The following is a 23,877-nucleotide window of genomic DNA, read 5'->3' on the forward strand; positions in this document are numbered from 1 at the left end:
CCAGACAGATACATCTCCAGCCTATGAAGTCAGTACGATTGTCCCTCTATGTTGCAGACCAGGAGCCATGTCCTGGGAAAGGCCAGTTGACCCCATGGCCTCCCAAGACAGGCTGTGACCCAGGAAATCCTGCTGGCCCCTGTCCTGGCCTGGGCTGTGTGGGAGACCCCAGCCAGGGCTGAGCACTGGGGCTGGGACCTCCTGCAGCCTGTGCCTGGCTCATCAGGCTCTCGTGGGCATCCTTGAGTACTGAGCCTGGAGCAGGTTGGGGCCTCGGGGAAAAAAGTTACAGAGTCCAAATACTGGACTCCTAGAAGGAATCAGGATGGCCCAGCTTGGAACATGGACCCCAGGAGACCTGGAGCTGTTGCCTAGAGGGTCCAGGCCCAATGTACCTTCCACCCTCCCCACTCGGCAAGAGAATTTAGACTCTCATGGTTCAATAGTAGTTATGGTTGGCATCTACTGAGGGCTTTCTCTGTGCCGAGGGTGCTGTGTTATCTAGCTCACTGCGTACAGAGACGTTAACCAGCTCACCAAGGGCACACAGCGAAAGAGGGGCCGGGCTGGGGTGTGAGCCTGAGCGCCGGCTGGCCCTGCCTCCCCAGACTCAGCCCCGCGGCCTCTCTCCTCCTCCCAGGCCTGGCCGGGTGCAGGTCAGTGATGTCTGGGGTCAGCGTGTGTTTGAGTGTGTCTCTCTGCATGTGTTTGTGTCAAGGCTGTGTTTGAGTTTAGGCAAATGGGGAAAAAGAAAACAACACGCGCGTCCTTGCTCGGCTCTGTAGACATCACTGCATGGGGAAGGAATGTGGATTCAGCAGAACATTTTTTTCTCTGTAGTACGTAAATATCTTGGGCTTTGTCAGTTCTCAGAAAGGCATCTATTACTCAGGTCTTACCTGGCAGTCGTCGCTGAAAGGGAAGCCTGGTGCAGACACACACACACACTCACTCACACACTCGTGTACACACACACACACCCTTTAGCAGCCGGAAAGCAGATGCTTCTAGGATTCGCATGAGGCAGGCGTGTTGAGACTGAGGTCTAATTGCTGGGCTGCGCCTGGGAGGTTGGAAGCCACCAGCCTCATGTCATCTTCCGTTCCTTTCTGATAAGCAGACGGCCATCTCTATGGGCATGCAGGGCCCTGGTGGGCTGTCCTGTTGCTAGATGGGTGAAAAAGGAAGGAAGGAAGGAAGGGTGGGAGGAGAGGGGAGAAAAGAGAAAAAAAAGGAAAGGAATGAAGGGAAGAGTAAGAGAGATAAGGGAGAGGGATGAAGAGAGACAGACCACAGCTCAAAGCAGGCTCTGCGGAATCCTTCCAGGGACGGGGGTGGGAGGGTGGGGTGGTGGCTGTCAATCACTCCACCTCCCCAGCAGGCCGCCTGGCATCCCAGGGGGATGATGATCCTGGAGACCTCAGTTTCCCAGGAATAGATGGCGTCACTGGCTGCTACAGATAGGAAACCTCGGCTCAGAGAGGTGACGACTCCTGCCAAGGTCTGCTGGCTGGTAAGTTGCCGTGCTGGCCTGGGAGTCTCCTCTGACTGGCCCTGGCCAAGCTGTCCCCTTCCTCTAGGAGGACGCTCTTCCCCTGATTGAGGTCCCCATTGCCCACTCTGATGGTTCCATGCTCTGGGCAGGATAACCCACTCCTTCCTTCACCAGGAGTTACCATGTCAGTGACGCTTGCTGGTGGACCTGCCCCCTAGTCCACCCTCACAGCTGGATTCCTCGTCGGAAGCTCAGAAACTGCAGGGTGAGGGGCTCAGCCCAGTAGAGGTGAAGAGTAGGGGCTTGTGGGGGGACCAGAGGCCATCTAGAATATGCCATTGGTTTGCCAGGTTTCAAGGAGCCTTGGTTTTTAGAATGCAGAGCTTCACAGTATTAACAGATGTTGATCCTAGCTCCCTCTTGCTCAAAGACTCCAATGGCCCCCAGTTCCTCCTGTATCAAGCAAGACTCTGACCCCCTCTCTCCCTCGGTGCTGCCCCATCGCTGACTGTCTCTTGCCTCCTGCACTTGTCAGATCCTGTCTCACCTTTCCTACCTGCTGGGGGTGTAGGCCTTGCCGTGAGGCCCCAAGGGCAGGCTCCAGGGCTGGTAGGCTTCAGGGATGCATTTCTGTCCCCAGGGCCCATCCCACAGACCCCAAAATGTGCTGCCTCTCTCCTGGCACTTCCCCAGCACTCTGGGAGCTGCGCCCGAGGGGCCAAGTGTCTGGCTCCCATGGCAGCTCATCTCTTGGCCTCTCCAATATCCTCCGACTGCCTTTAGCTCGGCTCCCCACGACTGCCACGCTCAAGTGTTGCTCCCCCTCGCTTGGGACCTTGGTTCCAGCATGTGAATCCAAGCCTGAGGAGGCCTGAAGGATGCATGCCCAAGTTGGAGATGTGGAAACCGAGGCCCAGACAGGGATGTCAGTTCTGCAAGTGGTCGTGGCAGAGAGGTTCCCAGGGCCCGGTTCCCGTCTCCCAGTGAAGCATGGTGTTCGGCTCTGGGGAGGGTTTTCTGGCATGTTTCTGAGCAGCGTCTCAGGCCCGCTGTGCCCACTGTCTGCTGCCTGCAGCGAGGCCTCCTTGCCTGCAGTCGGCTCATCCCCCACTCCGAAGCTCGCACGTGTCTTCAGTGAGTCCCCCCCATGTCTCTTTACTCCCCATGGTCTCTTGGCAGAAACCTCTTTGCCACGTTTCCTCATCCGGAACACTAGCTGTGCCCACTCCTGGGGCTGACGGGAGGGTGGAATGGGAGATTGGAAGCCAAGTACCCAGCCGGGGCCAGGCCCTTCCAGCCTCTGTTGCTGGCGTCTCTGACCTTGAGTTTACTCATCTCTTAAGTGGGGATCAGAATGGTACCTTCCTCATGGGAGTCAAGATGCAAACTGGCGCCATATAAGGGGCTCTTATGTGGGAAGGTGCTCGGTAGCTGTGAATCCTCCAACTCAGCTTTCATCTGGATATCTCAAAGGTGTGGCCATTTCAACCAAGACTCTTGGAACTGAAAAACAGGACCCACACAGGTAGCCTTTTCACAGTGGAATTTCAGACTCTGGGGGTGGGGTGGATCCTGGGGAGTTAAGGAAAGGGGGCATTTGTCGGAAGCAGCAGTCGTGTCTGCACTGGGCATCCTGAATTGGAGGCATGATGTCACTTCTGGACTGAAGATTGATCTTTCCGGCAGTTTCTTAACAGTGAAGGGGCTGATGGCACCCAGTTGCAATGGATGGAAGGATGCTTGACTGTTGGGGGAGATGGGTGAAAGGATGCTTTGCTGCTGGGGGCACAAAACTGGTTTCATTGTTGGGTTCTCCTTCTACCCTTAATGATTCTTTTGCTCCATGAGGAGTGGGAATGCAGACCCCTGCTTGGGGTCCCCTCATCAAGTTTGAGAGATGTTGTACAGCACATCCAGTCCCCTTGAGGAAGAAAGAAGGTGTTTTTCTATAATATCAGCTCCTGCCTGCTCTTCCCCCCAAAGCATCACCACTTGGCCTCTTCTGGACCTCCTGCTTTCTTTCTGGGCCCTTCCTCGCCGGCACTCTGCGGCCATTCTCTCTCCTGGTGCGGAAAGGAGGCAGGGGTCCACAGGGCCCACCTCCACCCTCAGAGGCTCTCAGCACAGACTCGCCTGACCTAGCCACAATCCAGCACTTGTGGGGCCTCGGTCACGGGCAAGGATGGTTCGGTGGCATGGGCCAGGGTTCTCTGGGCCACAGGAAAAGCAAAGCAGCTGGCACAATTTTCAGCTTTTGAACATTTCCTTTGGGGATGACTGGAGTGGGCCCTCAATAGGAAGGGAGATGTAGGGGGAGACTGAGGTTTTGAAGACGCTTTTCACAATATATCTGATAAATTCAGTTAGAGGCTGCCCAAGATTAGGGGCCAGCCTGGAGGTTTCCAGCCCAGTTTCCTGGCTTCTGAATGTGAGGGGCCCCGTTTAGGACGGAGAGCCAGACACTCTGGTGGACACTGGACTCCGTGGGGGCTGTGGATGGAAAGCAGGCAGACCCCCTTGGCTGGGTCTCCCCTGCCGGCCTTCTGTCTGTCCTGGTTTCTCCTCTGTGAAGAGAGAGGTTGTGTTGCTTCAGTGTGAAATGTAGGGAGGAAGACTTGCCCTGGTGACCCTGAAGGGAGAGTCCTCTCTGCGGGCAGAGGAGCTGGGGGGGGGCAGACTATCCTCCTCCGTTTGCCCTGCTGGAGTTGGGATGCTGGAAGCAGCAGCCCCCATTCTGAGGCCCAGGAGGCCCCCCTTAAAACTGGTCAAGGACACAAAATTGTTCCTACACCCCTGTGCTTCGTAGTTAGAAGGAAGACTAGATTTGTAGTTTCTGCTGGTATTTTCTCTATTTTCATTAATGAGTAACATTTTAATGGGAAAAGTAGTATGACGTTTACATTAAGGAACGTTTCCAAAACCCAACATGACCCCACACGCCATCATCCCAACAAGAGTTTTTTCCCTATATATTGTTTCCAGTTTATTCTCCAGTTGCAGTTATGGGATGCATTCAAGTTTGCTTTATTTTCACCTCCCATATGACCTCAAACATTTCTGTATTTCTGTCTTTGTAACCGTGACCTAACGTAGCTGCAATACTGTTCCACTGTGTTGCTAAAATACAATCTATTAAGAACAGTCTCCCTCCTGTTAGCATGGAGGTGGCTGCCAGGGTTTTGCAAGCATGGCTGCAGGGAACACGTCGCACGTGCTCTGGTCTGCGGCAGCATCAGGGAGGCAAGCCAGAGGCTTAGCAGATGCTTTCCTGCGGGCGGCATGCTTGCAGTAGTCGTTGGGCGGGCTGGCTTTCTGCTTCCTGGTACCTCCTAAAGCCACACACCACCCAACAGGTGCCTTCTTCGTGGGAGGTGCTGGCTCGAGGTTTCATAGACAGGAAATCACCGTCATTTACAACAGCCCTGGAATATCACATTTTTAGCTTCATTCTCCATCAAGAGATTCTGAAGTAAGGAAGCACTGAGTCACTTGCCCATGTGCAAGTCTCTCAGTTGTGTCTGACTCTTTGCGACCCCAGGGACTATACAGTCCATGGAATTCTCCAGGCCAGAATACTGGAGTGGGTAGCCTTTCCCTTCTCCAGGGGATCTGCCCAACCCAGGGATCGAACCCAGGTCTCCCGCATTGCAGGCGGATTCTTTACCGGCTGAGCCACAAGGGAGGTTCTAGCAAAAAGCTGACTCTGGCTTTGGGTCCAGTTTTCATTGCACTGCCTCTCCTTCTGGCATAAGGTAGGGAGCTCCCCACCCCTGGGGGTGAGGTCATCAGAAGAGGTTGGATGATGAAGTGTCTCAAGTACTCTAGATCAGAGTTTTTCAATCTTGGCAGGGTAATTCTCTTTTGTGGGGAGCTGTCCTGACCATTATAGGATGTTTAGCAACATCTCTGCCTCTCTACCCAACATGAAAACAATTAAAAAATGTCTCTGGATAGTGCCAACCCATTCCCTGGGAGTCAAATTTGCCCCCAGTTTCTCACCTGCTAGAGAGGATCCCTGAACTGTACAGGAGGTTGGTCATGGACCTCTAGGACCTCCGAGGGGCTCTCTGCCTGGGAGGACCCCTTGATGGACTCTGTCCCCATCGGTGGGTGGTTGATTGGAGGGAATGAGTGTGGTGCCATCATAGGAGTCTTGGGACCCGGGTTCAGGAAGGGCCTTTTCCACACGTGGCCCCAAAGCCCAGGTGTAAAGCCCTACAATCTTGTCATGTGCCCTGGGGTGCGAACTCCGCTGCCCGTAAGGACGATGGGTGACAGACAGTCCTGTGACCAGGGGGAACCCAACTCTCCACCTTCTCTGTGGCTTCTGGCCAGTTTGGAGGACTTGCCTCACTTGAGGAAGCCCTGCATGTCAGCTTGGCCTCTCACATGGGCTGAGACATCTCGGGGCATCTTCCCAGGGGCAGTCCTGTCTAGGAGTCCAGAGCCTCCCGACTCAACACGTCAGGTCTGGGCGGCAGGGCTGGCAGGGAGACTGTGATTTGCAGGGCTGCGTGTAGACTTGGGCTTTAAAGAGCTCCCTCATTTCCTCTCCGGAAGCCTTCAAAAGGCCTGGGAAACAAAAGGGGCTTGATTGAGTGTGCCTTGGAGAGCTTCATCGAAAGTGGGCAAGAACAAGCAGCACGCACTCCAGAGCCACTTCATTCTGCATGTGGTGTCACGCCAAGGAACGCTGAAGTGGGGGGCAAGCGGAGAGGCGTGCGCCTTGTTATCGGGAGGGTGTGGGCCGGCAGTTAGAGTCAAGGACGAGAATCCCCCAGATTCTCCCCTGACTCCCCTCCTGCCTCCTCCCTCCAGCTCTCTCCAGTAGCCTTCTGCTTAGAGACATTCACTTTTTATATGACAGCCGCTTAAGGACTGACCTTATTCCAGGGCACTTTGCATTTAAATAGACTGTTCTTGAAAATGAAAAAGCTTCAAAGAAGTGACTCTCTAATGGTAGAATTTCAGGTAGTGAGTAGTGGCGGATTTTTTTTTTCTTTTTCTTTTTTTAAGTCAGAGAAGTGACTCTGGTAGAATTTCAGGTAGTGAATTCTATCGGGCACCTTCTAGCTGCATCTTTCTGTCAGGGTCTCAGGGTGAGTTAAATAACTTTTAACAGCCGTTGACTGTGTGGCAAGCACTAGTTAGGGAACGGTTTAGGAGATAGCTGACTTAGGAATGCTGGGTTTATTACTCTGATGGCTCCCACCCATTGCACATTTGTAGGACACAGAGTGTGTTACCGGCAGAGTGTCAGGGTCTGGGAGCAAATGTCAAAAGCTGAACCACTGGGAGAGATGGTAAACAGAGAGCTTGAAGTGTCTCCTGAGCAGTGCTGATGGTGGAACCCTGAAAGCCCTTCTGGGGGAGGTGGCGCTGGCCTTAACATTCAAGGTTTAAATAGGAGTTCACTGAGCAGGGATGGGGAGGGAGAGCATGAGCACAGACGCCGACAGGTGGCATCTGTGGCGTGCAGACTTCTGGAAATATCCCGTGTGAAGGGTGAGGTCTGAGTTGGCGGGAGCAAGACTGAGGAGGTAGGGAGGCCTCGGGGGCCAGTGCACCCAGGTATGTAGCTTAGACATCTTTCCACAGGCTGTGGGAGCCACCAGTGGTTAATGCTCACCCTCTGCTGGACACGGCTTCAGGGCTCTGAGGCCCAGACTCGCTGCCTCCCGCTCACTGTCCAGACATTGCCCTCCATCGACCTTAGCACACCTTTCTGGACCTCACCTGTCCTCCTTTGGAAGATGCTTATTCACCCCTTCCTCCAGGAAGCCCTCCCTGACCTTCTTCAGGCTAGCTCAGGCCGCTTATGGAGCCCTGGGACGTCCCTGGCTCCCTGAGTGGGCGGGTCCTCAGGCTGCAGTCAACCAATCTGGAGTCAGGTCCCCAGGCATGGGGGAACCAGACACCTGGTTTGGGCTGTGATGTGTGACTGGCCAGGAGGTGGGGATGGAAAGGGTGTGTGGGGACCTGAAGGCTCCAGGGTGTGCAGGCCCAGGAGAGGTGGGGACTAGTCGGGTAGGGTCCCAGTCCCACCCAGGACAGCCTAGCAGGCGCTGAAGGCAGGACACTCCTGTTGGCTTTAGCTGTCAGGGTGGTGCTGGCAGACTCTGGGGAGACCCAGTGGCTGAGCCTGGCAGAGGCACAGACAGAAGAGCTGAGTGCGGGCATGGCCTGGGCCGTAGGGGGAGGGCCGTGGCCGGGCAAGTTGGAGCAGGGTGCCGCGCAGGCCGAAGCGGGAGATGCTGGGCCACCCGCCCGCCCGGTTCTCCCTGGAGCCTTGTGCAGAGCAGCTGCCCCAGATCTGCAGCCAACCCTCCCCACCCTGTCTTGCTCCCTACCCCAGGCCCAGCATCACCCGTGGAGAGGGAGATCTCAGGTCTTTGGAGATGGTTGGTGCTCAGTGTACCTTTGCTGGTTCGTGGACACAGGGACCATCTGTTTCCTCATGTCTCGTCTCTGCTCCTCCCAGGCCAGAATCCCTGTTTCTGCCCAAGTGTGGCGTCACGTGACACTCCCGTGGGTCCTGCTTGCCCATCTCACTTGTAGGGCACTGAGGCCAGAGGTGGGCAGACACTTACCCAGCGTTGCACAGTGAGTCAGGGCACTCTGGGGACAGGGAGCGATGTGGTCAGCTGAGGTCAGTGGCTGAGGCGTGAACTAGTTAGTAAGGAGCTTGGGGATGGCTCTTTGGCATCGCTGGCAAGGAAGGGGCTTGCTCCTCTGTATGTGAGCTGCCTGGGTAGGGGCTGGACCAGGTGACCTCTGGACGCCCTTCTTGGTGCTAGACTCTGGGATCAGCATGAGAAAACTGAAGCGGTTCAGAAAATGTGCTTTGGGCCTTGGAGGGCTCCTTGCCTGGCTGCCTCGTGATGCCCAGGGTCCTCAGCAGGCCGAAAGCCAGAAATCAGATGAAGGTCCTCTCCTGCTACGGGCAAGTTTAATCCCTTCCTGTAGCCGACTCAGAATTGCCCCCGCCACACAGCGGGCAACCGGGGCGGCCCAGCCCCTCCCCAGGAGAGCCTCTGTGACTTGGGTCACTTGTGCTGAGATGTTTGGAGAGATCTGTTCTGGGTCTGCAACCACCCCACACCCGCCCTCCCGGACCTGGGCGAATGCTCCTCTATGCTGTAGTTTGGTTCCGATTAGAAGGGTGTGGGATGGCCATTTGCCCCAGGCCTCTAACCTGAAAATGCTAGTCTCTAGCCTACAGGTCCACTGGGATCAAAGAGCACCTTTGGATGGGTAATGGTTCAAAAAGCACCTTTTAATCAACAAATACTCCCAAGTTTTTATTTGTCTTGAAAATGGTGTGCGCTTACAGTGCAGGAGGAAGTATTCAGACTTTGGTGCTCGGCCCTGTATGTGGCAACCTTCATGCTTCCCTTTCCTGAGCGGGGATGGAACCCCCTGCATTGGGAACATGGAGTCTTAGCCACTGGACCACCAGGGAAGTCCCTGGAGACTTTTTTCCGCAGCCCAGCTGGCAAACACTGCCATCAGAAGTTGATGACAGCCCCTTCTCCTAACCTCAGGGCCAGCCTGAGCTCCAACCCGCCCCACCCCCAGTGCTGCTGGGACCCCAGGAGCCCCCAACCTTGTGGGAAGGCTGAGGGGAGGCTGGGTGGGAGAAGAGCTGGATCCTTGCAGGCGTAGGAGCCGGAGAGCGTTTGTATGTTGAGTCGGTCATCAAGCAGGGACTCGACCTTTGTCTGGACCTTGGTCTGGGGCAGGCGTTGCAGGCATAAAGAGGGCGGCCTTGTGACAGGACTCAGAATACAGTGACCCGGGAGCGTGCCCTTGGGGGACACCAGGCGAAACCGGCCTGGTGGGGGTTGGCCAGGTGGGCTCTGGGGAAATAACACTGCAGGCAGAGCTGGAAGTGTGTGAAACTGGGCGACTGCGGGGCGGAACTGGGGGGCGGCGAGGCTGGAGGGGCAGATGGGGCAGGTCCCAGCGTGGCCTGGGGGCCGTGAGGGGATTCGGCCCTTGTTCTGCGGTTCTTTTCCCCACCTCAGAGCTTCCCTCGGGCGTTTTCTCCACTCACTGGGCCTCTGTCCTTGGGTCTCCCCCGCCCCGGCTTCGGACGAAGGGGGCCTTGTGCCCACGGTGCCCTCCGCCACCCGGAGCCCTGCAGGCAGAGGCCTTCCCCCTGCAGGCAGAGGCCTTCCCCCTGCCGGCAGCCCGCCCGGGGCCGTCTGTTTCCCCTCCTCTGGGCAGAGGCGAAGCTTGTTTTTCCTCCCTGCTTAGGAATCGCGCCTCAGAAACACACAGTGCAGCTGTTAAAATATCTGGGTCTGTCCGGGCGGCCGCACAGCGGGCTCCTTGTTCACCCCGCAGACAGCGGCCCCGCGGGGGCTGAGTGGGGAGCCCGCCTTCGCCAGCCGCCTGCCGGTGGGGGTGTCGGGGCGAGACCCTGGCCCTCGGGGCTCTGCTGCTTTGGGACTTCCACAGGGGAAGGGGACAGACAGTGGCGTTTGGAATCAGCAGGATAACACATTCTAGAAAGATGCCAAGCTGAGAATTTCCTTATTAGACCCCAGAAGTCCAGACACCTGCGGCGGATAGGGGAGGATGGAGAGGAAGAGGGTGCCATGGGCCGTGGGGTCCAGGCTCAGAGGGGCCCCCTGCCACTGCTGGGACTGCCGGGGGCAGGTCTTCCTGTCCCCGTGGGCAGATGGGTGGGTGTCTGGCGGAGACGGCAGTGATGGTAACGTGGAGAGCATTTGAGTGGGGGGCCCCGTGTGTACCAGGCCCTGTGCTCTTCATCCTTATCCTGAGGGAAGTGCCATTCTCATCCCCATTTTACAGATGAGGAAACTGAGGCTTCAGGAGGAGTTGATTCTTATCCACAGCTCTAGGTAGAGCCAGGATGCAAGCATGGACCTCCTTTCTCCAGAGTCTGCTCCCTGTGTCCCCTCTGAAGGTGCTGGCTGCCGACATGTGCAGGGGGTGTTGTCAGTTTCAGGAGCAGCCCTGAGCCCTCGTTAGAGCTCACCCCACCTCCTTGAGCTGCTCCTGAGACTGATGTGGGTGAGCTCTGATGAGGGGTCCGGTGGGGGGTGTCAGGCAGGCTTCCCCGATTTTAGAGCATGGCTTCCCTGGGTAGAACCGGTGCGGGGGGGAGGAGAGAATGTTCTGGAAAGCAGTGGGATGAAGAGGTGAGGGGGATGGAGGCAGCCTGATGTATTCAGGGAAGGAGCCCAAGTGCAGGCGAGTGCTCTCTAGCTGCAAGGCTGTCTGAAGAGTGAGTCACCAAAGAGCTCTTACCCTCTCCCTCCCAGAAAGAAAAAGCCTCTCGCCCAGCCCCGGCCCTCCCGACACCCTGCTCCCCTTGTCTGAGGTTGGCTGCTGGCTGCCACCAGAGGGGCCTGTGTTTCCTGCTGTCGGGGCCTCCCTGGCTGCTATTCTGGTCCAGAAAGTCAGTGTATTGGGGTTATAATCTGCTTTCCTACATACCAGCGAGCCCAGGGACTGGACAAATGAGGGAGCTTTCACAGAAAAATACCTTCAAGGAGCGATAAAGAAGCAGGTGCCCCACGAGGAGAGTAGTTTCTGCATGGTGCCCATCCCTGGCCACGGGAGGACGGGGAAGGCTTTGCACAGCCCCCAACCCCCAGGCCCCAGCTCTCAGGCCTCTGGTCTGAAGTTCCTGGCAGCAGCTGGGGTTGTGGCAGCCAGGCTGGCTGGCTGGTGCCACAGAGGTGTGTCTGAGACCCAGCGGGCATGCCTCCTCACTGAACCTCGGTCTCCCCCCATCCTGGCTTCCTTGGAGAAGGGTGCCCACCTGCAGAGTTTCACCTGCCTAGTTGAACTCGGGCCAAACCGCATTGAGGACCCAGCGTTTGCAGTGCTGCTGCTGCAGGGCGTACATGGCCACGCAGGGAAGGTTGACGGCCTTCTCAACCTCCCTGGGAGTAAGGAGGATGCTCATTGTCACACGGGAGGCTCGGAGAGGGAAATCCACCTGGTCAGAGACACAGCAAACGTGGACTGCGCTGGCCCAAGCACAGACATGTCTCTCACTCTGGGAGAAGAAAATGCACACGTTTTAAAAGAAGATTATTTTGTTTCTGGCCATGAGGGGCATGCAGAGTGTGCCCAGCCTAGTGCCGCCCTGGGGAGCCCTCCCCTCGCTCCCTACCCTTCCCTCTCAGGATGGAGAAGCGATTGTCAGTTTGATCCACTGGGCAGGGGCTGAGTTGAAGACTGTGTCTGTCTCCCTCATACCTCTGACATAAGGAACCAGGACATCCTTCCTTTCCCTGTGGCTTGGCCTTACACTGTGGTGCTCGTCGGGTGACCCTTGGATCTGGAGCGCCCTTTAGAATGTCCGTTTTCCAGATGGCAGCACCGAGGTGATGGGAGATGAAAAGACTCAGTCTTCCAGTCATGGCAGAGGTCGGACGAGTGCTCGGGAAGTCGGGGCCCTGAGAGGGAGAGCGTCTGCTACCATCTTCTCAGCTATAATGAGGTTATAATTATTATTACCTTTCACCTGTGCTTTCCATTGCAGGAAATTTCATGTGTTTTATCTCATTTGATCGTGAAATAGGTCTGTGATCAAGGCTGGGCGGTTATCATTATGTGTCTGTGTACCCAGGGTATATGTGTGTGTTTGTGCATATCTCTGTACACATCCATGCACACGTGTGCCGGCGTGTGCACGTGGTGCATACATCTCCACGTAGCTGTGAGTGCACACGTGGGCCACCCGTGTGAACGTGTGACCGTGGGGGGTGTGTGTGTCCCTGCTCTGTGCCTGGTCAGGGTCGCTGCTGTAGGTTGTGTGGCCCATGCGTGTGGGACCCCGGCAGCATGCTGAGATCAGGCAGGAGGTGAGCACGCCAGGGCCCCAAGCTGGCCAGCATCGCTGGGAGGAGAGGTTTCATCCCTTCCCTGGAGACGGATTTCGCCCAAGGAAGACGCTCTGATTCCTGCCACTCGCTCATTCAGGAGAGTTCAAAGCAGCCCAGTGGCAGGAGGGGGTCTGGGTTGCAGGGTTCAGAGCGATTCGCTCATTCTGCTCTGATAATTAATTTATTCTCAAGCCAGTCCTTTCACTCCGAGTGCTTCATCTTTGCAGTGCTGTGGCCTCCTCCTCAGAATAACGCTTCATAGTATAAAATGCATAGGATTGGAAGGGATAAACCAGGAGCTTGGGATTAACATACACACAGTACTATATATAAGACAGATAAACAATGAGGGCCTACTGCATAGCCCAGGGAACTACACTCAGTATTTTGTAATAACTTATAAGGGAAAGGAATCTGGAAAAGAATATATATTTAAATATGAAAAGTGAAAATGTTAGTTCTCAGTCATGTCTGATTCTTTGCGACCCCGTGGATTGTTGCCGGCCAGACTCCCCCCGTCCATGGAATTTTCCAGGCGAGAATACTGGGTTGGGTAGCCATTCCCTTCTCCAGGGGATCTTCCCGACCCAGGGATCAAACCTGAGTCTCTTATGTGGCCTGCCTTGGCAGGTTTTTTACCATTAGTACCACCTGGGGAGCCCACCTGTGTGTATATATATGTATTTATATAAAACCGAATCACTTTGCTGGACACCTGAATCTAACACAATATTGTAAATCAGCTGTGTGCTGTGCTGGCCGCTCCATCGTGGCCGACTCTTTGTGACCCCACAGGTTGACCTGCAGCCCACTAGGCTCTGTCCATGGGGATTCTCCAGTCAAGAACACTGGAGCGGGTTGCCATGCCCTCCTCCAGGGGATGTTTACAACCCAAGGATCAAACCCAGGTTTCCACATGGCAGGTGGCTTCTTTACTCAGCCACCAGGGAAGCCCACGTCAACTATACTTCAATTAAAAAGAAAGTGTTGAGGATTATGAAGGAGACCGATTTCACTGACTGCAGTGATCGTAGGTTAACAGGTGTGCGTCTTTGCGGGCACAGCTGGCAAGGTCGGTGGGGAGGTGTCTCGTGCCGACCCTGACCCTGAGCCAGCGCCGTGGTCAGCATAGGTGATGCCCATGATGTGAGCACATCTGTGGCGTGTGCTGGTGGCAGGCTTACAGGCCCTGTGACTTTTACCCACTTTCATGCCTGAGGGAAACACCAGATTCCTGTTTCAAATTACTGAAGAATAGCACTTCTTTCCCATCCAGGTTTTGCAGCCTTGCTTTAATGGGAATTTATCAATTATTTGGAAGCTGGAAGTGATCTTATGAGCACCCCGTGTAGTTTTTCCTAAACCTGCCTGTGTATCAGAAACACCCATGGAGCTTTTGTAAAAAGTTCAAGTATCTTGCCCCCCGCCCTCCGCCTGGACCTGTGGCATCAGAATGAGTGATGGCGGGGAAGCCCCGGGGGCGCTTTCCGAGGCTTCAGGTGCCGCCAGTGTCCCTGGGGCGGGTGGGGTGCCGAGAGCCTGGGGGGCAGGTGACCTGTGTGCAACTCCAAGCAGAAAGGGGGCCCCTCGTGGCTCTGGGTCTAGCCCCTCCCCCTCCCCCAGCAGAAGCCCAGGAGCGTGGCTTCCGGGTAAAGTGGGGGTGTTGACTCTCTCTAACCTGGTCGGGGCTCAGCCCCTCTTGATCCGGATCCTGTTGTGGAGTTGGTGGGCTGTCCCCCAGCACAGACCACAGGCTGCCAGCAGGGGCCTGGAGACCCGCGGCCCCTCCCTGCTGTCCCCAGCTGGCCTCCTGGAGCCCAGGTGAGGCTGTTGACAGGCAGAGTCTGCCCCAGAGGAGCTTCAGGGAGTGAAAGTGGCTGCCTGGGACCCTGGGCGCCTGGTGTTTACCCAGAAATTGTGCTAATCCCGGTAATTCCTGTGATTTACACGGCCTCTCGGCTCTGTCTGCTGCCTTCCTCTCCTGGAGGAGAGGGCGGGGGAGGGCCGTGGCTGGTCTGCAAAAGATGAGGCTTGTGACACAGAGGTCCCTGCAGGCCCCACCCGAGTCAGTTCCCCACGGGAGCTTGTGGAACCCTAGGCGTTCCCAGCCCCCTGCCCTCTGGGGCATGGCAGTCTGCATCAGTCCACTCCCACCCACTGTGTGCACCTGGTCCTGGGGCGGCCTCGCCCTGAGGCTTCGGGCAGCATTCCAGCCAGAGGAGCTGACCGTGGCCCTGGACCCTCTCCCTCTGTGATGATCTGGATGCTGGGATAGTGGTGTGAGGCAGCTGCTGTACCCCAAGAAAGCCCCCAGGCTTTCCCTCTTCTTTCCAGTCTCCTCAGGTCCCTCGACAGAAGTGGTCCTGGCCCCTTCCTGACGAGCCTCTTCATTTGCTGTGGCAGCCCTGACCCTACAGTCCAAGGGTTCTGAGCCTCTGGTCTCGGTTTCCTCACCTGCCTTTGGGGCTGCCTCCCAGAAGCCTGGGTGTGGTCACGTGGACTGACCCTGTGGCTGCCTTGAGTCCTGTCCTGGTTTCTGGTCCCTCAAGCCCTCCAGATGCTGGCCTGGTTCCCTGGGTCCACTTTGTCCCATCGACAAGGAGTCGGAGTGTGTGCTCAGCTGGACCTGGAGACCCAGGGGTGCGGGGCCCTGCTCTGGCTTGGAGGAGGTCAGGGTTCAGTAGGGTGGGTGCATACATAGCTTGTGGCCAGGCTGTGTGAGAGGGGTCAGAACCGGGGGAAGGAGCCTAGCCAGCTCCCAGCCTACGGCAATGTGAGGCACGAAGGTGTCCACAAAGAGTTATGGAATAAAGAGTTAGGGATGAGCATCTCCTCCTTCCCACCATCAGTCTCAGTGGACATATGCCCTACAGGGCCATGACGTTGGCGGGCAGCCCTGGACAGAGCCTCAGCCTCAGTGGACATATGCCCTGCAGGGCCATGACGTGCTTCTCCTTCCCGCCGTCAGCCTCAGTGGACATATGCCCTGCAGGGCCATGACGTGCTCCTCCTTCCCGCCATCAGCCTCAGGGGACATACGCCCTGCAGGGCCATGACGTGCTCCTCCTTCCCTCCATCAGCCTCAGGGGACATATGCCCTGCAGGGCCATGGCTGCTGCTTCCCTCCATCAGCCTCAGTGGACATATGCCCTGCAGGGCCATGACGTGCTCCTCCTTCCCGCCATCAGCCTCAGGGAACATACGCCCTGCAGGGCCATGACGTGCTCCTCCTTCCTGCCGTCAGCCTCGGGGGACATAGGCCCTACAGGGCCGTGACGTTGGCCGGCAGCCCTGGACAGAGCCTCAGCCTCAGTGGACGTACGCCCTGCAGGGCCGTGACGTTGGCCGGCAGCCCTGGACAGAGCCTCAGCCTTGGCCTGCCTCTTGGCTGGTTGACCCCCTTCACCAGTCTCGCTACCTGAGATGCAGCCCTAGGAAAGGGGCCATGTTGAATCCTCATGGGCTTCTGGCATAGGGCTCCTCACACTTAACAGGTCCCTTAATGCTTCCAGGGAATTCTGGGGCAAATCTCTTTGTACCGCAGGGTCCTCACTTGAGGAACAGTTTACCATGATGCTCCAGAATACAGCTTTGTGCCAGGCAGCTTGGGTTCAAGGCCTGGTGCAGCCACTTTAAGCTGTGTGTCTTTGGGCTAGTTACTCAGCCTCTCTTGAACATTGGTTTCTTCCTGCATAAATTGTTGCAAGGATTAAGTGAACTCAGTCTTGCAAAGAGCTTGGCACCTGGTAAATGCTTGTTCAAGGTGTGTTGTTCCAGCTATTATTTTGTCTTTACTTCTAAATTCAAGATGTGTTTAAGCTCACCTGAGCTTCTTGGGATGAAAAACCAGATTGTTCACAAAATCACTTGAATTTCCAAGAGCTGTGATTTCCTGCATCTGAGATGCACTTCTTTGCCAGGCATTCTTGAGAGGGAGTCCTTGGTGGCTCAGTTGGTAAAGAATCTGCCTGCAGTGCAGGAGATCTCGATTCGATTCCTAGGTCGGAAAGATCCCCTGGAGAAGGGCATGGCAACCCACTCCTGTATTCTTGCCTGGAGAATTCCATGGGCAGAGGAGCCTGGCAGGCTACCGTCCATGGAGTCAAAAAGAGCTGGACATGACTGAGCGACAAACACTTTCACTTCCTGAGTGGTTGCTCTGTGCCAGCCTGAGTGGGGAGCAGCTCTGGACCTGGTGGTGTGATGATGAATACAGTATGGGGGTTACGGGGGTGCTGCAGGGGTGTGGAAACAGAGGTGACCGTCAATGGGAAGGAGCTGGGGGGCTTCCCAGAGTAGGTGACATCTGAGTGGCATCTTGAAGGAAGAATAGGAGTCGGTCATACAGAAAGGGTGACGGGTTTCTGGTGGGCGTGCCAGGGTTAAGGTAAAGAGCAGGGTGGGATGAGGATACTGCAGGTAGACCCAGGGAGATTTTACCTGAACTCCAGGGGGCTCAGCAAGGCCTTGGCCAGGGGAGGGTTGTGATCAGATTTGGTTTGGAGAAGGTGCCTGTTTTTAGGATAGAAGGTGCCCTGAAGGGGCACGGAGGTGGGACAGAGCTGCTTGTGACCCAGAAGGGAAGAACGCGGAGCAGAGAGGCCCCACTGGCAAGGTGCTTTGGGGGTGAAGTGACGTCCATCGCAACTGATCAGATGTGGGAGGATGGTGGCCCGAAGTGCCGGCCAGAAGGCTGGGAGGGGCGGTTCCTGGGACCAGGCTAAGGGGGCAGAGAAGGCGGAGCAGGCACGGCCCAGGGGGCGTTGTTGGTGCCGCTCAGACAGCCAGCATCTTACAGCACAGATTATACAAATAGGCTTAAAGGATCAGCCAGTGATCCCGAAATCTCAAGGCCAGAGGAAACCCTGTAACTCACCAGAACCCTCAGGGAGATCTCTCTGTCTCTCATCTATCCAGGGTTTTCTGGACGGGTATTTTCAAGACTGAAACCAGACAGGCTGGCCCGTGAGATAAAGTCAGGCAGCCCAGAGCTGGGACTGTCTGCCTAGCAGGTCAGCCGCGCTGTGACCGCCTCCTTGCCTCACGTCCAGCATTCTTTTCCACTCCCACTTTCTACTTAGAAAAGCATGAGAATATCGTGCAGACTTGGAAAGAGTGACATTCTAGGGCCTGTGGATGTAAGATTTGAGGCTCCCAGGGAGGGAGCTGACCACTGCCTTTTGGTTTCTGCCGCCCGCGACCTACAAGCCCTGCCCAGAACCTTCTCTTCCCGCCGGTGTGGGCCTACCGCCTTCTTTCTGAAGCAGCGGCCATGGGCCTTCTTGTCTCTCTCGCCCCGTTTTTTTGCATCTTTTATGGCAAAACTTCCCGACTCAATGCCTGTGCCGCCGTCTCTCCCGGAGTGTACCTGGGCCCTGGTCGCTACCTCGCGGCTCCGGGGCCTCATGGAGTCTCTGATGGTGCTGACTGCTGCCGGCTGTTTCTTTCTGGGTTGGATTCCAGGCCCCAACACTCCCCTAGAGGGTTTGCTTTCTCGTCCTTTGCCCTCGTCCATTCCTGCTCACTCTCCTTGGCTGGTTTGTCTCTTCCCTTCTGGTAATGTTGGAACGCCCTGCACTGTCTTGTTCTGGAACTTTCTCTGCCCTCTCTCTTGGAGAGCTTGCCCCGGGCCTGCCGTATTCCCGTCTGTAACCTGCCTCTCTCCCCGAGTTCTGCCTTCTTTCTCACAGTCTCTGCTCTTTTTTTTTTAAATTGAAGTACAGTAGATTTACAGTGTTGTGTTAGTTTCAGGCGTACAGTGAAGTGGTTCAGTTTTACTTACACATACATTCTTTTCATATTCTTTTCTGTTATGGTTTATCACAGGATATTGAGTATAGTTCCTTGTGCTATATATAGCAGGACCTTCTTTCAGTCTTTGCATGTCTTAATAGGCGTCTCAGACTTCACATGGCCCAAACCGAGCACCTGCCCCGAACCTACTTCTCACCCCGTGCTACATCCAAGCAAGTGGCCCCATCGTGCAGTCACCCCAGTGCTCAGCCAAATATAGGAGCCGTCTTTGACCTACCCCTGTTCTTTTAAGAAAATTGGCTTTCAAATGTTTGTTCTGTAATAATTGAGGCACACACTGAATTAGCAGTGTCTGTGTGTGGGGAAGCATCACTTAGTAAAACGCCTGCTTGTGACCCACTAGCCTGATGGAGATGGTGCGTTCCCTGAGCCCTGAGTTCCCTGGGTTCCTCTCTTAACCCATGACAGCTCCTCTTTCTCTCATACCCAAGCGAGGACTGTGGGCTCTGTCTTCAGAGTTGTCCCTTTAATCCAAACCACCATGTATCTGCCTGGGTCATTGCAGTCAGACCCCTTCCTCCCAGACCTGCTCTCTATACACCTGTAGAGTGACCCGTTTATACCATGAGTCCTGTCCCCTCCCTCTTCTGCTCGAAATACTCCAAGGGCCTGCACTCAGCTTCTCTCTGCTCCTTGAACAAACCAGCCTCCTCCCACCCAGGCCGGCGGCTCCTGCCCCGGCCCTGTGACTGCCACAGCCCCGCTCAGACCCTCATGTGGCATCCCATCCCTTCCTTACTGGGGCGGGATGGTGGCCTTCCTGCCCTCCCATGCTGCTCTAGCCTGCCCCTCTGCTTTCCTTCCCACGCCACCTCTCACCAAGGGGAACGAAGTGTACATTTATCTCTCCCCCGATCATGTCTCCCAAGTAGGATGTCAACTCTGTGGGTTGTGTTCTCAACACCAGGCCCACACTTAATGCATAGTAGGGCCTTGATAAGATACTGGCTAAATGCATGAGAGTGAATAAATGATGAAAACTGTTGAATGAATGAATGAGCAAATGGATGAAAGAGTGAATGAACATACATGTGAGTAAGTGAAAGGTGGATCTGGTGAGCAGCTAAGGAATTGGAGAACGAGGGCTTTTCTTTGAGGACCTCCCTGTCGTGGTCCTCGCATTGATTTTTCTTGTCCCGTGAGTCTGAGATGAGGGGCATTGGCTTCTGACTTCCTTTCTCAAGGTAGTTCTTGCTACTTGCCATGTGCCGGACTAGGGACTTGTTGCTTAGATTTGAAAAATCTTGGGTAACAGTGAAAATGCTTGACTGCTGTCTGTGAGGTCGTTTGGAAGACCAGTTGAATCTCAGAATGAAGAAGGCTCAAAATTAATTAAACCCTCCTTGGCAATGATCAGAGGAGGAAGCTGTTTGCTTTCGGAACACGGGGCGGCAGCCGGGAGCCTGGGTTGGTGCTTCCCGGCTGGGTCTGGGGGACACGTTGGTGATTGCCTTTGTCTCCCCCTCCAGGGCTGCCACCCAGGACTATGTGCGGCTAGGATGGAGACGTCTGCCTCAGCTACGGCCACGGACAAGAAAGAAGTCAAAAGTGGGATCCTGGAGGGCCTCGCTTTCCCTGACCCCGGCAGGAAAGCCTCGGCCCTCGCAGTGGCCACGGCGGCGGCGGCGGCTGCAGTAGCTGCCCAAGGAGGTACGCTGTTCAACGCACTTGGCGGGGGTGGGTGTGTTTCATGAGCCTGTTTGAGATTCAATGAGATGGGTGGTCGAGGTCACTGGGCAGGCGTCCTGGGTTCATGGGGGCAGTTAGAGGGTGCTCCAGGTTCTGGGGACCCCAGGCACTGAGATGGAAGCCTGCAGGTGGATCCTGGAGGTCCAGCGCCCCCCAATCGGGAAGTGGGGTTTGGACATCTCGAGCTCCATCAGGAAAATGGGAGAGGGAAGGGATGGGAGGTGTGGGGCTAAGGGGCGGCCTGGGTGTGTGTTCCCTTGGCACACATGTGCCAGAGAGGCGGCTTCTTGCCTCCGGCCTGCCAAGGACTATTTTGGAAAGTAATTGTCTCCTGATCCCTTCTGGCTGTAATTAGAGGGTCAGGTACGGAATTTAGCATCCTTAGGTGAATTTCTGGCCAACTTAATTATAACAGAAGGACTCCCCGAGCCACAGCCTCTCATTTTACTGCCCCAAAGAGAAATACGCTCTGCTTTCCACTGGTCCGTGCCAGCATCCCGTTGGGAAAGTTTGGCGGGAAGGCAAGACCTCCCCTTGTGTCTGCGCGGTCCATCTGGAGGCCACAGCACTATTTCTGTCTCCGGGGAATGGAGAGACTTAGATTTCTTTTCTTCCTCTTTTTATTCAAGCGCATTTAGTCAGGCCCTGTTGCTTTTGCCACTCAAGCGCAGCTCAGAAGCCCGGCCCCAAGGCAGCCGTGGGGGAGGGGGAGGATTGTGCCCTCTCTGGGGTGGGGTGTGCGTGCTGGCTGCACCTCTCACACGTTGATGTGCACAGATCCCAGGGGGCTTTGTTCCAGTGCAGACCCCCAGTCGATGAGTCAGAGTGAGGCTGAGTTTCTGTAATTCTAACCCGTGCTCAGATGATGCGGGGGCTGCTGGGCCGTGCTGGGTGCAGCTTAGAGCTGGAGCCCTGGGATTTGGAAAGAGAGAGTGGGTGGGATTCACCGTTTCCAGGAGTGAACTGGTTGTTGTTACCACATTGTTTTTATTTTTCCCCGTGGTCCTGAGTTGGAGGTCAGCTGTCAGGATGTGCGGCCCAGTCGGTGGAAGGAGGTCCCAGGCCAGCCTTCCTGCTCCAGGAGCTGAGCTCCTGGCCCCTGCCCATGTGTGATGTTCCTTGACTCCAGTCCCCTCTAGGAGCTGGGCTCTCCAGGCCCTTCCTCTGTGAGGAGGGGCCAGTGGCGTGGAGGAAGGAGCCCAAGGCCAGGGTGGACCCCGTGCACGTGCTGCCAGGGAGCCAGGGCGTGGGTGGAAGGAGAGGACGGATGACCGAGGGTGGGGGCCTGCGGTGGCCCCAGTGCTGGCTTGTCCTGGGCCTGGCTGGGTCTGCATCGGGTCTGTTCCTTCCCGTGGCCTGTGGTGACATCTCAGGCTGTCCCTCTGCCTGATGCAGAGATGCATGGGCCCCTGAGGCCTGAATCACCTTGGCGCATCTGGCCCACCCTCCAGGCCCTCAGCTCTCCCCGCCTTGGCCTGTGTCTGCCTCTCTGAATCCATGAGTGGACTGTGAACTGCCGTGCGGCACGCTTCACTGTCGTGCCCCAGTAGCTGAGAACAGACCGAGGTGGTAATTAGGGAGTAATTACGGAATAACTGGCGAGAAAGCCCTTGAACATCAGACCTGGTTGTCACCAACGGGGCAATAACCACAGATGCTTGAGGGGGCCTTGGTCTCTTGGGGGCGGGGGCAGGGAGTGGGCCTAGAGCTTGGGGTGTAGTGGCTCCCCAGAGGCGCCTGACCTCACTCTGCCCCATGCCCTCACCCAAGATGTGGTCCTGCCCACCTCCGCAGGCCTCCGTCCATCCCCTCACTGCTGGACCCCAGGAGAGTACTTGGCCAATGAGGTTCCTGCAGTGGGTGGATGTGCCTCTCCACCCAGTCGCCCAGGGCAGGCAGCTCCTCGTCACTGGAGCAAGTCAGGTGTGTCTCCTGCTCCCGAGCCACTCTCTGGACACCTCATTTGGGAAGAGCCCTCCTGGAGCCAGGGCAGAGCTCTGGCACCTTGGAGCGGTTCCCTGAGGGCTGGGGGACCGTGATGTCTGCGTCCTGCTGGTGGGGCAAGGGAGGCCGGTGAAGCAGCTGGGACACTGGCCTGGGTCCCCATTCCAGCCACGTCCTGGGTCCCGGTGTGACAGGCCATTTGCTTCTCTGGGCCTCATTTTCCTAAACTGTATTGTGAGAATATTTGGCAAATGTTATTCCAAGTCTGCATAATCTCGTGACATCAGACCTTCCTTAAATCTTACCCACGGTGACAGAGATGCCGTGAGCAAGAATTCTCTTTCACTCAGGAAACCTAAGTCCTAGAAGGTTCCAAAGAACCTCTGCTGTGGGCCCACGGGGGCTTAGGCCTGTGGACAGGTGAGACGGATGTGCAGAAAGGGGTGCCAGGCCACACAAGGGGTTTGTGTGGGTCTCCCACACCGAGGCCCTCTCAGAATGGGAATGTTCATGTTCTGCTCTGGAGCTCAGCGCCTGAGGGTGTCCTGGGGCCCTGGATGGCGTCAGGGAAGGTGGCGTTGGTGAGGAGCTGGCCCAGGAGAGAGGAGCTCAGTACATGGCTTTGGGGCTGGTGTGAACAGAGGTGGACAGGGCAGAGGGTCTGCAGAAGGCCTGGGAGAGGGGCGGTGCTGTCCGGTGTGTGCTGGGCTGGGGCGGGGGGTGGGGGAGACCTGAGAGCTGCCTGTCGAGGGTCTGTCCCTGAGTTGTTTTCTGGAAAAGATGGGGTAGCCATCCTGGGATGCCTGCTTGCTGAGGCAGGGGCGGGACTGGGCCGATTCCCTGTGGTTGAGCCAATGACTGCCGACTCGGATACCAGGCCCTTCTGACACTTGTCCCTGAGATCGTCCCTGGGAGCCGTACCGTACGTTGCAGCTTTCTTGGAAGAGACACACAAGCTGGGTGTTTCATGGCCTGTTATGCATCCGTCCAGTGTAGGGGGAGTCCTGTCTGAGGATGTTGGGGGCTCTGTGGTGAGGAATGCAGAAGGGTCAGACCCTGAGAACTGGCAGGGCTGTGATCACACACCCCCTAGCTGCCCCTTGGCTCCCCCAGCACCCACCCCCAACCTCATCAACTGTTACTGGCCTCAGGAGCTTCAGTCCCACCCCTGGAACTGTAGGACTTTGATTCTAAGAGCGATCATACCTTTAGGCAGAAGGATTTCATTTCCACGTTATTTGTAACTGTAAACACTTGGAAACAGCCTACGTGTTCAGTGATAGGGGATTGATTAACCAGCTATGGAATGTCTATTGAACAGAACATTATGCAGAGCCTGAAAATGCTGGTTATGATTATCATGATGGGGGACGTGCATATGTTTTGGGGCTTCCCAGGTGGTGTTAGTGGTAAAGAACCCTCCTGCCAGTGCAGGAGACATAAGAGAGGTGGGTTCAGTCCCTAGGTCAGGATGATCCTGTGGAGGAGAAGGGCATGGTGACCTCCTCCAGTATTCTTGCCTGGGAAATCCCATGGACAGAGAAGCCTGGCGGGCTCCAATCCACTGGGTCTCAGAGTTGGACACGACTGAAGCGACTCAGCACACATGCATGCGTGTGTTTTAATGCAAAGTGTAAAAAAGCAAGATACAAGTTATTCTCACCTCTGTCACAAGTTTATAGTACATAGAGGTTCCCTCAGAAATAGTTGACCCAGGGCAATGTACATGGCATGTGGGAAACTTATCTCTTTGGTTCTTAAGGACCTTCAGGCTTCTAGAATGCTCTATTAGAATGTCAATAAGGGGATTCTCCTGGTGGTCCAGTGGTTAGGACCCAATGCTGTCACTGTCAGGACCCTGGGTTCAATCCCTGGTGGGGGAACTAAGATCCTACATGCCTCGGCCAAAAAAAGTCGGCAAGTCCGAGAGGCAGGGGTGCACTGGAGCACCTTGGGAGGTGCAGACTTGGGAGAACCAAGTATATAAGCTCTCCTTCCAACTCTGCTGTCTGTGGCCTTTCAGTTCAGTTCAGTCGCTCAGTCGTGTCCAACTCTTTGCGACCCCAC

The 23,877-nt window shown here is 56.0% G+C and overlaps 1 protein-coding gene across 1 annotated transcript in view; it reads left to right on the forward strand.

Annotated features, from left to right (window-relative positions):
• The window catches only part of GLI2 (GLI family zinc finger 2), a 262,655-nt gene that overhangs the window by 48,961 nt on the left and 189,817 nt on the right, over nt 1–23,877 (forward strand). The window contains exon 2 of the mRNA XM_043894884.1: nt 19,647–19,827. Coding sequence (XP_043750819.1) covers nt 19,677–19,827 — 151 coding nt within the window. The 5' untranslated portion in view covers nt 19,647–19,676. The remainder of the gene's footprint in view (nt 1–19,646; nt 19,828–23,877) is intronic.

This window comes from Cervus elaphus, chromosome 33 (assembly GCF_910594005.1).
Source record: "Cervus elaphus chromosome 33, mCerEla1.1, whole genome shotgun sequence".
Lineage (NCBI taxonomy): Eukaryota > Metazoa > Chordata > Mammalia > Artiodactyla > Cervidae > Cervus > Cervus elaphus.